The sequence below is a fragment of the Rhipicephalus microplus genome, chromosome 4, assembly GCF_043290135.1.
Source record: "Rhipicephalus microplus isolate Deutch F79 chromosome 4, USDA_Rmic, whole genome shotgun sequence".
Taxonomy (NCBI): domain Eukaryota; kingdom Metazoa; phylum Arthropoda; class Arachnida; order Ixodida; family Ixodidae; genus Rhipicephalus; species Rhipicephalus microplus.
Window position 1 is genome coordinate 216,327,186 of NC_134703.1, and position 12,157 is coordinate 216,339,342.

Sequence of the window (12,157 nt, forward strand, 5' to 3'; positions counted from 1 at the left end):
GTTAAAAATTGGCACGTGAACACACGAAGGAGTATAAAAAAAGGAACTTTTGCACTTTTTATTTAAGAAAACAAGCAAATGTAGGATGCATAGGCTTAGCCACAAAGCAGCGGCTAGCAGACGACGAACAAGCGCATGTATGATGTGGTGCACGTGGTGAAAAAGGTGTATCGCAGAACGTGACGCTCTTCGCCGAAAAGATGATCAAACTCTTCCGCCACTCCGACCCCGAGATGCCTGAAAATGCTAGGAGTAAAGCAAGAACTATTCGCGGCTCTGATGCGAAACCCACCGTGCGATTTCGAAGCATTCATCTAAAAAGACGCTGGAGATGTGCATCCGACAATTCAGTCGCCACTCTACGTTAGAGTACGCAGAGGTTCAATCACTCTACTCTGACTACCTCTACTCCGACCAAATAAATGCTGCGCATTTATTTAGTTATTTATTATTTATTTCGAGAAACCACTAGAGGTCCTCACTGGGAAAGTATAGCATAGCGGGTGAGTAAAAGACATTTATGCAATGAATACATATCAAGCATAAAAAAATTTCAGACGAAAAAAAAACATCATATGCATAACGAAAAAAAAGCAACACAAGAACCTAACGTCTGTTGGAAGTACAGAAAAAGAAATACGAAGAAACTCAAGGAAACATAACAGAGTCACATATTTATAGATAACAAAAAATTGCAGCATATCCGCGGGGTGAATGATGGCGAGTGGGGCGAAGCATCCGTCCATCCAATCGTTCTTGATTCCAACCATCCATGCGTCCGCCTGTGTGACCTTTCATGCGTCCATCCGCCCAGCCGTGCGTGCGTCTGTTCGTGGGTCCGCATGTCCATCCATGCATCCGTCCCTGCGTTGATCTATGCATTCGCCCCTGCTTCCTTCTATGCGTCCATCCGTCCGTGCAGCCATTCGTGCGTCCGTTCCTGCATCTGTCTGTGTGTCTGTTCGTTCATGTAGTCAACACTCCAAGTACCACCATCTCGCATCTTTTTATCATATATTCCGCATATAGAAGCACCGCCATTCAGCAGACATTCCAAGGACTAAACGACAGGTGGCACACGCACACTTTCTTACGGCTTGCGCTTCGTGTCTACTTCCCACCTTTAACCACTTCAAGTTCAAGGTATATACTAGTTTTCTGTATATTTTTCCGATGTAGGCGGAATTGTTGTAGGCCCATGTGCTCAGATTTAGGGGCACGTTAAAGAACCCCAGATGGTCGAAATTTTCGGAGCCCTCCACTACGGCGTCTCTCATAATCGTATGGTGGTTTTGGCACGTTAAGCCCTACAAATCAATCAAATCAATCAATCAGTTCCCTGTATTCATGACACTGCTGCTCAACGCTCACTAAACCTTTTTAAAACCAAGGAGGTTACGCCCAGCGAGTACAATGTAGCAACCCTTTCTTGCCAGATAGTGCTCAATGTACAAGCCAATGGCTGTTAATGGGGAATGCGATTGATTGATATGTGGGGTTTAACGTCCCAAACCACCATATGAATGGGTAATGAGAGACAGGAGAATTCGGCTTTTATTAACGCGCACGCTGCGAATTTTTTAATCTCCCACCGGCACCACCTTGCAGGTCAAAACGTAAGACTGGTTACGCACTACAATAAAGGAACGAACGGATGTTGCTTTAGGGAGCTTCACCCCTAAAAGAAAATGAAGTGAGTTATTTAGAGCAGCACAAAGCACCAAACTTCGGTATCATTTTTTTCATTGTTCATTAAATTTTGAAACGATTCGTTGTACTGCGGTAATTCGAAGCAGCTGGTTCCTTTAAACTATGGTTTTCGGTATGAATGAATTAGCGAATGATGACGCACGAAATGTAATGCGTGTGACCATCAGAGGGGGATTGCGGTGAGGAAGGATTGAAAAAGGCGACTTAAACAATCGTCATAAAGCAATGGATAATGATAGGTTTTATGAAAAAGGCATAAGCGAGAAAGTTTTTAAGAATGGGTAAGGTTAGCAAGACCAGAACTAGCTTTTAAAGCAGTGAGGCTTGCGAAACAAGAGTAGTCAGAACAAATAAAACGAGTAGCACGATTCTGCAGGGCTTCAATGCGATCAATGGTGTATGCTTGATTCGGTCCCCATAGCTGAGGCGCATTCAATTTTCATGCGCATAAGGGTAATGTACGCCATTTTTCAAACATGCGTAAAAGCATGACGCAGATTTTGTTTCAGGATCCCGAGGTATATCAATTAGCATTTGCAAGAATGAGATCGATGTCATGGTTCCAGGAGAGATCAGATTGTAGGTGAGGTTCTAAATATTTATATGACGGGAATGAGTCTACCAGTGTGATTAAGTGAATATACGGTCCAGAGGCGGCTAGATTTTCATGTAAAAGAGACGAGTTTAGTCATGGAGGGATTTAGCTTCCTTTGCCGTGATGAACACCATGAATTGATGGATTCAAGGTCAGATTGCAGGGCTCTGTGGTCCTCGTCACTTCTGTCGACATGATACAAAACGCAGTTGTCAGCAAATATTATAACGTGGGAAGAAATGCTTTTCGATAAATCATTGACGAATACGAAAAAGAGCAAGAGGGCTTAGCACGCTCCCTTGTGGTACGCCGGATGTGGTCTGCAGCTTAAAAGAGTTAGAACCATTTACGGATTGATTGATTGATTGATATGTGGGGTTTAACGTCCCAAAACCACTATATTGCCATGACAGGTTGGCCACGTCCAAGTAGCCCGCCGCAATCATCATGGCAAGAGCACCAGCAAGACCCGGCTGGCATGCGCCACGCGTTCATGCGCTCCAACAACGAGGAAGAAGAAGATAGTTGAATCTGTGCCTCTCGGCTACTCGGACTCGACGACCATAGTCATTAGACTTGTGGGCACAAGTTTGCCCTAATAAAGTTGCTTGTTTTTTAGCCTGTCTGCCTCTCATCGCTACATTTCTGGTGGAGGTGCGGGGTATGAATCGAAGCCCCGCGAGCTCAAGACAGCGTAGCCCCGACGACCAGCGTATCAACCCCGTGGAAGTGACTCCTGTACACCAGAGGGCAAGTCGCCGTCTTCGAGGTGACTCACCTGAGTTCGGTCCTCTTCACTTCACACCAAGGGGAATTCAAACTATGGATGCCACCACTATGACTACCCAGGTAACACCGGCACAAGTGTTCATTAGCCAACCGCACCAGCCGCCAGTATTCCACGGCGACTCGTACGACGATGTTGAAGATTGGCTGGACCTGTTTGAGAGAGTGGCGAGCTTGAATGGATGGGACGAAAGAGAGAAGCTCCGTCGCGTATACTTCGCCCTGGAAGACTTCGCAAAGACATGGTTTGAGAACCATGAAACCTCGTTGTCTACCTGGGAGGTATTTCGACGACAAGCGGTGGCTACGTTCGCGAACAAGGACCGAAAAGAAAAAGCGAAAGCTGCTCTTCAATCCAGGAACCAGCTCACAAACGAGATTGCTGCAATGTACATTGAGGACATGGTCCGTCTGTTCAAGCGTGCGGATTATAACATGGCTGAGGATAAGAAGGTGCGCCATCTAATGCGCGGAGTGAAGCAAGAGCTGTTCGCCGTTCTCGTCCGCAACCCTCCAAGCACTGTTGCTGAGTTTTATTCGGAAGCGACGGCCATCGAAAAAACACTAGAACAACGCGCTCGGCAGTACAACCGGAATCTTAACTGCGCATGTGTATTCTCACATGGTATTCTCAACAGGTATTCTCTGGAGGCGTGCGAAACGACGTTGAAGCCCTGCGAGAGCTCATTAGATCAGTCATTAGGGAAGAACTGAGCAGACTGCAAATGCCCCAGACTCCAACTGCACTATCTGTTACAGACGTTGTTCGTGACGAACTGTTGCAGGTCATACGAGAACCAGAGCGTGAACTGCAGCCGGTCCGACCTATCCGAACGTACTCTGAAGTTCTCCGACAACCCACAGTACACAACAATGCAGCAGTTGCAATGGCGGCGACTCCTCTCCCATCTACAGCACGCAGCGCACCTCGTCCACGGGAACCAACGGCTACCTATCTGCCCCCAGGAGCACGTAGCACGCATCGCTAAGTGGAGCCTAGGCCCAGGAAAAGTGACGTCTGGCGTGATCACGAGCGCAGGCCTCTTTGTTTCCATTGTGGCGAAGGGGGTCATTTGTACAGATTCTGCCCTTACCGACAGGCCGGATTAAGAGGCTTCCCGTCGTATGCACCGTGCCCTCGAAACGGCGAACGACCAGCAGAGATTGAGGAGTACTTGTCCACGCGCCAGAACTCACCACCTCTACACCAACGTCGGTCACGGTCACCATCGCCTATGCGCTACCGGTCATCCAGCCCTCGTGCACCTTCAAGGCAGCCTGGTCATCGCTCTCCAAGTCCACTCCCGGAAAACTGAAGCAAGGACCTTTGAAGGTGAGGCCGCTGATAACATCAATTACGAAGATCCTCATATATGGCTTGAGGGGGACGACGGTGTATTTCCGGTAAATGGGTGCAGCCACGAAAGCGTTACTTCAGATTTGCGGTTGAGAATGGAAGGATGGGAGCTGAATGCCTTAGTCGACACCGGTGCTGATTATTCAGTGATAAGTCACAAGATGGTGAAGAAGTTAAACAAAGTTGTGACACAGTGGAGTGGATCGCAGATACGCACGGCAGGTGGTCACATTATTACGCCCTTGGCAGATGCACCGCAAGACTTGAAATACGGGGCTTTGTTTACGTTGCCGATTTCATTGTGCTACCAGAATGTTCAAGAGACCTCATTATAGGAATGGATTTTTTGCGAGCTAATGGCGCCGTAATTAACCTGCGTAGGTCCAGCGTGTCGTTTTCGACTGAACGAGCTATACCTGTAGAGGAATCTGAGGAGCGACGCCTAACTGCTCTACGCGTTGTTCATGATGACGTAACTGTGCCGCCACGCTGCAGTATAATGGTGCTCGTAGAGAATGACGCATTTTACAACCGCGAAGGCATAGCGGATACAAATGTAGGGCTGTTTTTGAACAAAGGTGTCTGCGTAGCTAGGGGTCTTGTTCACTTGACAAAAGGCCGTGCAGATGTCCTACTCACAAATTTCTCCAATGAACTTCAACACATCGCTCAAGGCACGGCTATTGCCTACTTACACGATTTCTGTATGGCGACATAACTACGCAGCTTAACGACATCAACCACTCGACCAGTGGCCTGCAACATCGACACATCCGTGACCGTCAATCAGAGCCTTCCGGACAGTCAAAAGAAGCAGATTTACGCCTTGGTAAAAGAATTCTCTGATTGCTTTTCAAGTACCTCGAAGGTCCAGCGCACGTCAATTACGAAACACAGAATTATAACACAAGACGACACGAGGCCTATATGCCAGCATCCATATCGGGTGTCACAGAAAGAACGGGAAATTATCAAGAAGCAAGTGGAGGAGATGCTTTCGGATGATGTCATCCAGCCTTCGAATAGTCCATGGGCGTCCCCCGTAGTGCTCGTTAGGAAGAAAGACAATAGTTTAGATTCTGTGTCGACTACCGAAAACTCAACAGTGTAACTAAAAAAGATGTCTACCCCTTGCCACGTATTGACGATACACTAGATCGGCTGCGATCCGCAAAGTTTTTCTCCTCCTTGGATCTGAAAAGCAGATATTGGCAAATAGAGGTAGAGGAGCGGGACCGTGAAAAAACGGCATTCGTAACACCAGATGGCCTCTACGAATTCAAAGCGCTTCCATTCGGCCTCTGTTCCGCGCCAGCGACGTTCCAGCGAATGATGGACACTGTCCTCGCGGGATTGAAATGGCAGTCATGCCTAGTGTATTTGGATGACGTGGTGGTATTCTCTGCAACGTTCGACAAACACCTAGAGCGACTGCGCACTGTATTACAAGCCATCTGGTCAGCAAACTTGACAATCAAACCCGAAAAATGCCACTTCTGCTTCGAAGAGCTGAGATTCCTTGGACATGTCATTAGTTCTGACGGTGTTCGTCCTGATCCCGAAAAGACAGCCGCTGTTCAGAGGTTCCCTACACCCAAAGCCAAAAAGTCAGTGCGTCGATTTTTTGGTTTATGTGCCTACTATAGGCGATTTGTGGAAAACTTCTCAAAGATTGCGGAACCGCTTAAAAACTAACGAAAGACGACGTGCCCTTCACATGGGAAAGCGAACAACAGAAAGCTTTTGATGAATTAAGAAAATGGCTACAGGGTTCACCAATACTTGCCCATTTTGATGAGACAGCCGACACTGAAGTCCATACCGATGCGAGCAATATCGGCCTCGACGCCATCCTGGTCCAGTGGCAAAATGGTCAAGAGAAAGTGTTAGCCTATGCCAGCCGCAAACTATCAAAAGCTGAGGCAAACTACTCTGCTACTGAAAAAGAGTGCCTCGCAGTCATCTGGGCAATAAATAGGTTTCGACCTTACCTTTATGGCAGACCGTTCAGAGCTGTCAGTGACCACCATGCTCTATGCTGGCTAGCAAATCTCAAGGATCCGTCAGGTCGACTAGCCAGATGGAGCCTTAGGCTGCAGGAGTATGACATTACGGTCGTATACAAATCTGGAAGGAAACACAGTGATGGCGACTGCCTGTCACGCTCTCCCGTCGATCCAAGTGTACCTGAAGAGGAAGACTTCCCGTTTCTAGGCGTTGTCGACGCATCCGAAATCGCTCAACAACAACGAGATGACCCGGATTTGCTGGCGCTTATATAACACCTGCAAGGTCTCGACGTCCAATTTCCTCGCATATTCTCCAGAGGGCTCTCCACGTTCTGCCTTCGAGGAAGTGTCCTTTACAAGAGGAACTTTGAACTTAATGGCGAAAAGTTTTTACTAGTCGTGCCCACAGCCATACGACAGGAAATTCTGCATGCATGCCATGACGAGCCAACATCTGGCCACATGGGTGTGAGCCGAACATTCGCCAGGATTCGCCTGAAGTACTATTGGCCTAAGTTGCTCGCATCACTGCAGCGCTACGTGAAAACTTGTCGTCAATGTCAACGGCGCAAAACTCCAGCCGTAAAACCATCCTGCCTTCTCCATCCAATAGAGCCTCCGGATGCTCCATTCCAACAATTCGGCATGGACTTCCTAGGACCTTTCCCGACATCATGTGCAGGCAAGAAATGGATTGTCGTAGCTACAGACTATCTGACCCGTTATCCTGAGACTGACTCTCTGTACAGTGCGACAGCTGCCGAAGTCGCCAAGTTCTTTGTGAACAACATAGCGCTCAGACATGGGGCGCCCATCGTCGTTATTACGGATCGGGGCACCGCATTTACTGCAGACCTTATGCAATGTCTGATGCGCATGACAAATACCGATCACAGAAGAACAACGGCGTATCACCCTCGGTCAAATGGCTTAACCGAACGCCTCAACCGAACTCTGACCGACATGCTATCAATGTATGTCGATGTTGAGCATAAACAGTGGGATGAAATATTACCCTACGTAACATTCGCATATAATACGGCCGCTCAAGAAACAACCCACGTTGCCCCTTTCGAACTAGTATTCGGCCGAAGAGTGACCACCCCACTGGATGCCATGTTACCACTACTGGACGAAAACAGCTATCCACCTGACTTAGATGACTTCTTGCAAAGAGCCGAAGAAGCACGACAAATGGCAAGGTACCGAATACGCCGCCAACAGCGCATCGACTCTAGTCGGTACAACAAGCGACGCAGTGACGCACTCTATCATCCCGGTGACAAAGTGTGGATATGGATCCCAGTGCGCCGCCGCGGACTCTCTGAACAGCTTCTTTGTCGATACTACGGCCCTTATGAAGTACTCAACCGTATCAGCGACGTCACTTATGAAGTCAGATCCGCTGGACACGTGAGCTCAAGACGCCGCAATACCACGGAAGTGGTACACGTAGTCCGCATGAAGCCCTATCATGACAGATCGTCGGAAAATGAGTGAGAGGGCGCATGTATCATTTCACTCTCTCAAGCATCGGGACGATGCATCTGAGGAGGGGGATAATGCCGCGACAGGTTGGCCACATCTAAGTAGCCCGCCGCAATCATCATGGCAAGAGCACCAGCAAGACCCGGCTGGCATGCGCCACGCGTTCATGCGCTCCAACAACGAGGAAGAAGAAGATAGTTGAATCTGTGCCTCTCGGCTGCTCGGACTCGACGACCATAGTCATTAGAGTTGTGGGCACAAGTTCGCCCTAATAAAGTTGCTTGTTTTTTAGCCTGTCTGCCTCAGCATCGCTACAATATGATTATGAGAGACGCCGTAGTGGAGGGCTCCGGAAATTTAGACCACCTGGGGTTCTTTAACGTGCACCCAAATCTGAGCACACGGGCCTACAACATTTCCGCCTCCTTCGGAAATGCAGCCGCCGCAGCCGGGATTCGAACCCGCGCCCTGCGGGTCAACAGCCGAGTACCTTAGCCACTAGACCACCGCGGCGGGGCTACCATTTACGGAGGTGAATTGATTGCGAGAGGTGAGAAAGTCCAATTCATGCTACAACCTGAGAGTATATGTTGAGATGCGTTAACTTGAGTAGTAATCAGCGGTGAAGGACATAATAAAATACCTTCGGGAAGAAGATAAATGAGACGTCAACCTGAAACCTGATGTCCATGAAAGCAAGTAAGTCGTTAGTATATCCTGCAAGCTTAGTCTCAGAAGAAAACTCCTTGCGAAAACCTTGGTAATTTTTTGAAAGTGATGTTTTGATATTCGAGATAATTAATTATCTGTGAGTGAATGACATGTTCGAGGAGCTTTGAGAAAGTTCAAATCAGAGAAATGGGTCTGCAGTACATAAGGTTGTCGAAGTTAGTGCCTGGTTAGAAGATAGGTATAACTTAAGCTTTGCGCCGATCGTGAGCGATGGGACCACATGATAATGACTGTGAAAAAAAGTGCGTAACAACTGGAAAATTACTACAAGACCAATACTACAAAGGATTCCTAATAACAGAGTCTTCTGTGTTAGACAGTAAGGAAAGAATATCATCTGTACAAATGACAACTTGTGGCATACAATAAGTATTAGATGCACTGGAAACGAGCAAAAAAGGAAAGACTTGTCGAGTAAAAAAGACGAGAAAGCTTGATTAAAAACTTCAGTAGAATAGGAAGCATCGAGTTGGTCACTATTATAAATTGTTAAGGATGATTCAGGACGTAAATGCGAATGAAATACGCTCCAAAATTTAAGAGTAAGAATACGTTGTGAGACGTTGATGTAAAACTTACGCCGTAGATTTCCGCGTATTGTTGATATTTTGATCACTTTTTTGTAGGTTTCTCATATAGTCGGTAGGTTGTTAGCAACTGCTAGCATATACAAACGCTTTTTCTTATTATTGGTCCTTCGCAACCGCACTTCAAACCAAGGTTTTTTTTTTGCTGCAACTATTCAAAATGGTCGGTATGTATTACTGAATAACGTTAATGAGGATAGATTGGAACAGCGTCCAGGTCTATTCAGTCGACCGGGAAGAAAAGTCTGCTCTTAACTCTTTAGAGAAGAAACTTTATTCAAGATTCATCCGATCGAAGTTAGCTCTGTTGTAGCACCTGATCACTTTAGACGTAGTATTTCTTTCGAGAGCACAGTTATTTATACAGTCAGTAATAATAGCATGGCCGGAAATACGGCTACGGTAGTATATTTAGGAGAACGTTTCAAGATTACTTCTTAAAACTAGATCAAGAATGTTGGAGGTAGTGTCTATGGAATGCGTTGGCTCTGTGTTTATCTGTGTTAAGTTAAAATCATTCCAAGCCTGCAGAAAAGCATGTGCAACCTTGTCGTTTGCTGATACAGATAGAGTATTGTAACATGATTCACAGGAAAGTATGTTGTCCGAACTGCAATCGTTAAGAGACGTGTCCGTTAATAAAATAACTGGGCACCAGATGAGTTCATAACTGAGAAGAGGGTGACACTTTTGGCCATAACACTTCTTATGTTAGTAAATAAGAAGCAAATGTCATTCAAACGCTTCGGGCTCGATAGCAGTCGCGAGCGCAATCAAAAATCCCGTGATACTCTGAGTCATGGCCATTTGTCGAAGGTTCTAAATGCTCTGAATCTTGTCATTTGGCTGAATACGTGCACCGCCTCATTTTTAGGTATATCGCACATATAAACATCATTGTTAACTTGTAGTTTGTTGAACGACAAACGAATACGTTCTCCCTCTTTTTTTATCGTCTTTGCAAACTGCCACATCCCATGACGTTTATGACGAACTGCCTCAGAGTGATCACGTTACAGATTATACTTGGTTCGCTTAAGATTGTACCCAAGACTAAGGAAGAACTTCACTTTTTTTAGTATAAAACTTGGCTATGATATGTCGGCTCTTGTTATTATAAAAACGCCCCAAGCGGTGACCTTTAGAAATAGAAGTGACATCAACACCAAGCTTTTCCGTACAAAAGTCTTTAACATGGCGTTTTGATCCTCCCGTAACTCTGTAGCATCGCTATCATGAATGCAAACAAAAGAATGTTCGACTGCCTTGAGCGATTTTTAAACCAGCCAGCTTTTCTTGAATTTCAGGCATGTCCAGAATCGTATTCGACGCAGGCTGTACAGGAGGGAGCGATTTCATTTTTGTTTCAATTTCATGAACTCTGCTAGTCAACTGATCAAATCGTTTCTAAGGGCGATGTGGATCTGCCGGATCTTTTATATAGATTCATTAAGGTTTACGTTATTCGCTTGAAGACGCTGAACAGCTGATGCCATGGCATCAAGCTTGTCTTCTTTCGTTTAGGCATAGGGCCCGGTTTAGCTTACACATTGCCACCAAGAACCAACAGGCGCCAAATATGCAGCACTGCATTGCGCATACACTTCACAACATCAATTATACGAGTGGGCCACGACACCACAAAGAGACAAATATTGCTGTTACGATAACACTTTGTCTCCAAGTAACTAACCTGTACAAACGGTATGCGTGAGTGAGCATGCAGAGAAGCAGTGTTGTGGCCCACGGTGACCACTGGAATCAGACCCTTTTCAGTCGGGCAGATAAATGGCGTGGCCCCATGTGGTCCGATAAAAGCGCCAAGCCATCCAAGTTTAGCAGCGGTGGAGGTGAAGGGTAATGCAGCCATTCTGAGATCAGGTGGAAGGGCGTGAACGGTTCTGTGACGTAGATCCAAACGTGCTTCTTCCAGCCGTACAGCGTGAGCCCATCCACACTTCATAGTCTTGTGGGTATTAGCCCCATCATAAGCATCATCAGCACCTTCACAAAAGGTATGCATGAGTGAGCATGGATAGCAGAATTGACGTGGCCCACGGTGATTGCCGGAATCGCACCCTTTTCCATCAGGCAGATAAGTGACGTGGCCCCGTGTTGTCCGACAAACAGCGCTGAGGCATCCAATGCCAGCGGCATTGGTGTTGAAGGATGATTGATTGATTGATATATGGGGTTTAATGTCCCAAAACCACCATATGAATACGATAGACGCCGTAGTGAAGGGCTCCGGAAATTTCGACCACCTGGGGTTCCTAAACTTGCACCAGAATTTAAGCACATGGGCCTACAACATTTCCGCCTCCATCGGAAATGCAGCCGCCACAGCCGTGATTCGAGCCCGAGACCTTCGGGTCAGTAGCCGAGTACCTTAGCGACTAGACCACCGCGGAGGGGCCTGGTAAAGGATGATACAGCCAGTCTGGGAGCAGGCGGAAGGGCGTGAACGGTTCCACGACGTAAGCCCCAGCGTAACTCTTCCAAACGTACAACGTAGGCCTATCCAGATTTCATGGTTCAGTCGGCAGTTGCCCCACCATAAGCATCAGCAGCACCTGTACAGGAGGTGTACGTTAGTGAGCGAGAAAGAGAGAGAAGTGAACTTTATTAAAGCACAGGCGGAGGTAGCAGGGTGCCACGCAGGGCCCTCCTGCTACCCTACTTTATGCAGTCATCAAGTTGCGTCTCGACGCTTACACCGGGGAACACAACGTTCTCCATGAGGCTGTCGCCCCTGGGTCCCGTCAGGTGTGACGCTGTGCGTTTGGCGAGCCAGAGCTGTCTCGATCCCCTGGACTGACTGTAGCTATTGCCCTAAAAATATTGCATGAGTGACGATGCAAATCAGTAGTGTCGCAGCCCCCCTTTGCATGTG

At 47.2% G+C, this 12,157-nt stretch overlaps 1 protein-coding gene across 9 annotated transcripts in view; it reads left to right on the forward strand.

The window, feature by feature from the left end:
- LOC119172975 (cell adhesion molecule Dscam1-like) overlaps positions 1–12,157 on the forward strand; it is a 2,235,730-nt gene that overhangs the window by 1,909,282 nt on the left and 314,291 nt on the right. Inside the window, exon 40 of one of the 9 annotated variants that reach the window (XM_075891772.1) lies at positions 2,719–3,168. The exons of the other annotated variants lie outside the window; for them this stretch is intronic. Coding sequence (XP_075747887.1) covers positions 2,719–2,834 — 116 coding nt within the window. The 3' untranslated portion in view covers positions 2,835–3,168. Of the gene's footprint in view, positions 1–2,718; positions 3,169–12,157 lie in introns of those variants that run through there. 9 annotated transcript variants of the gene reach the window in all.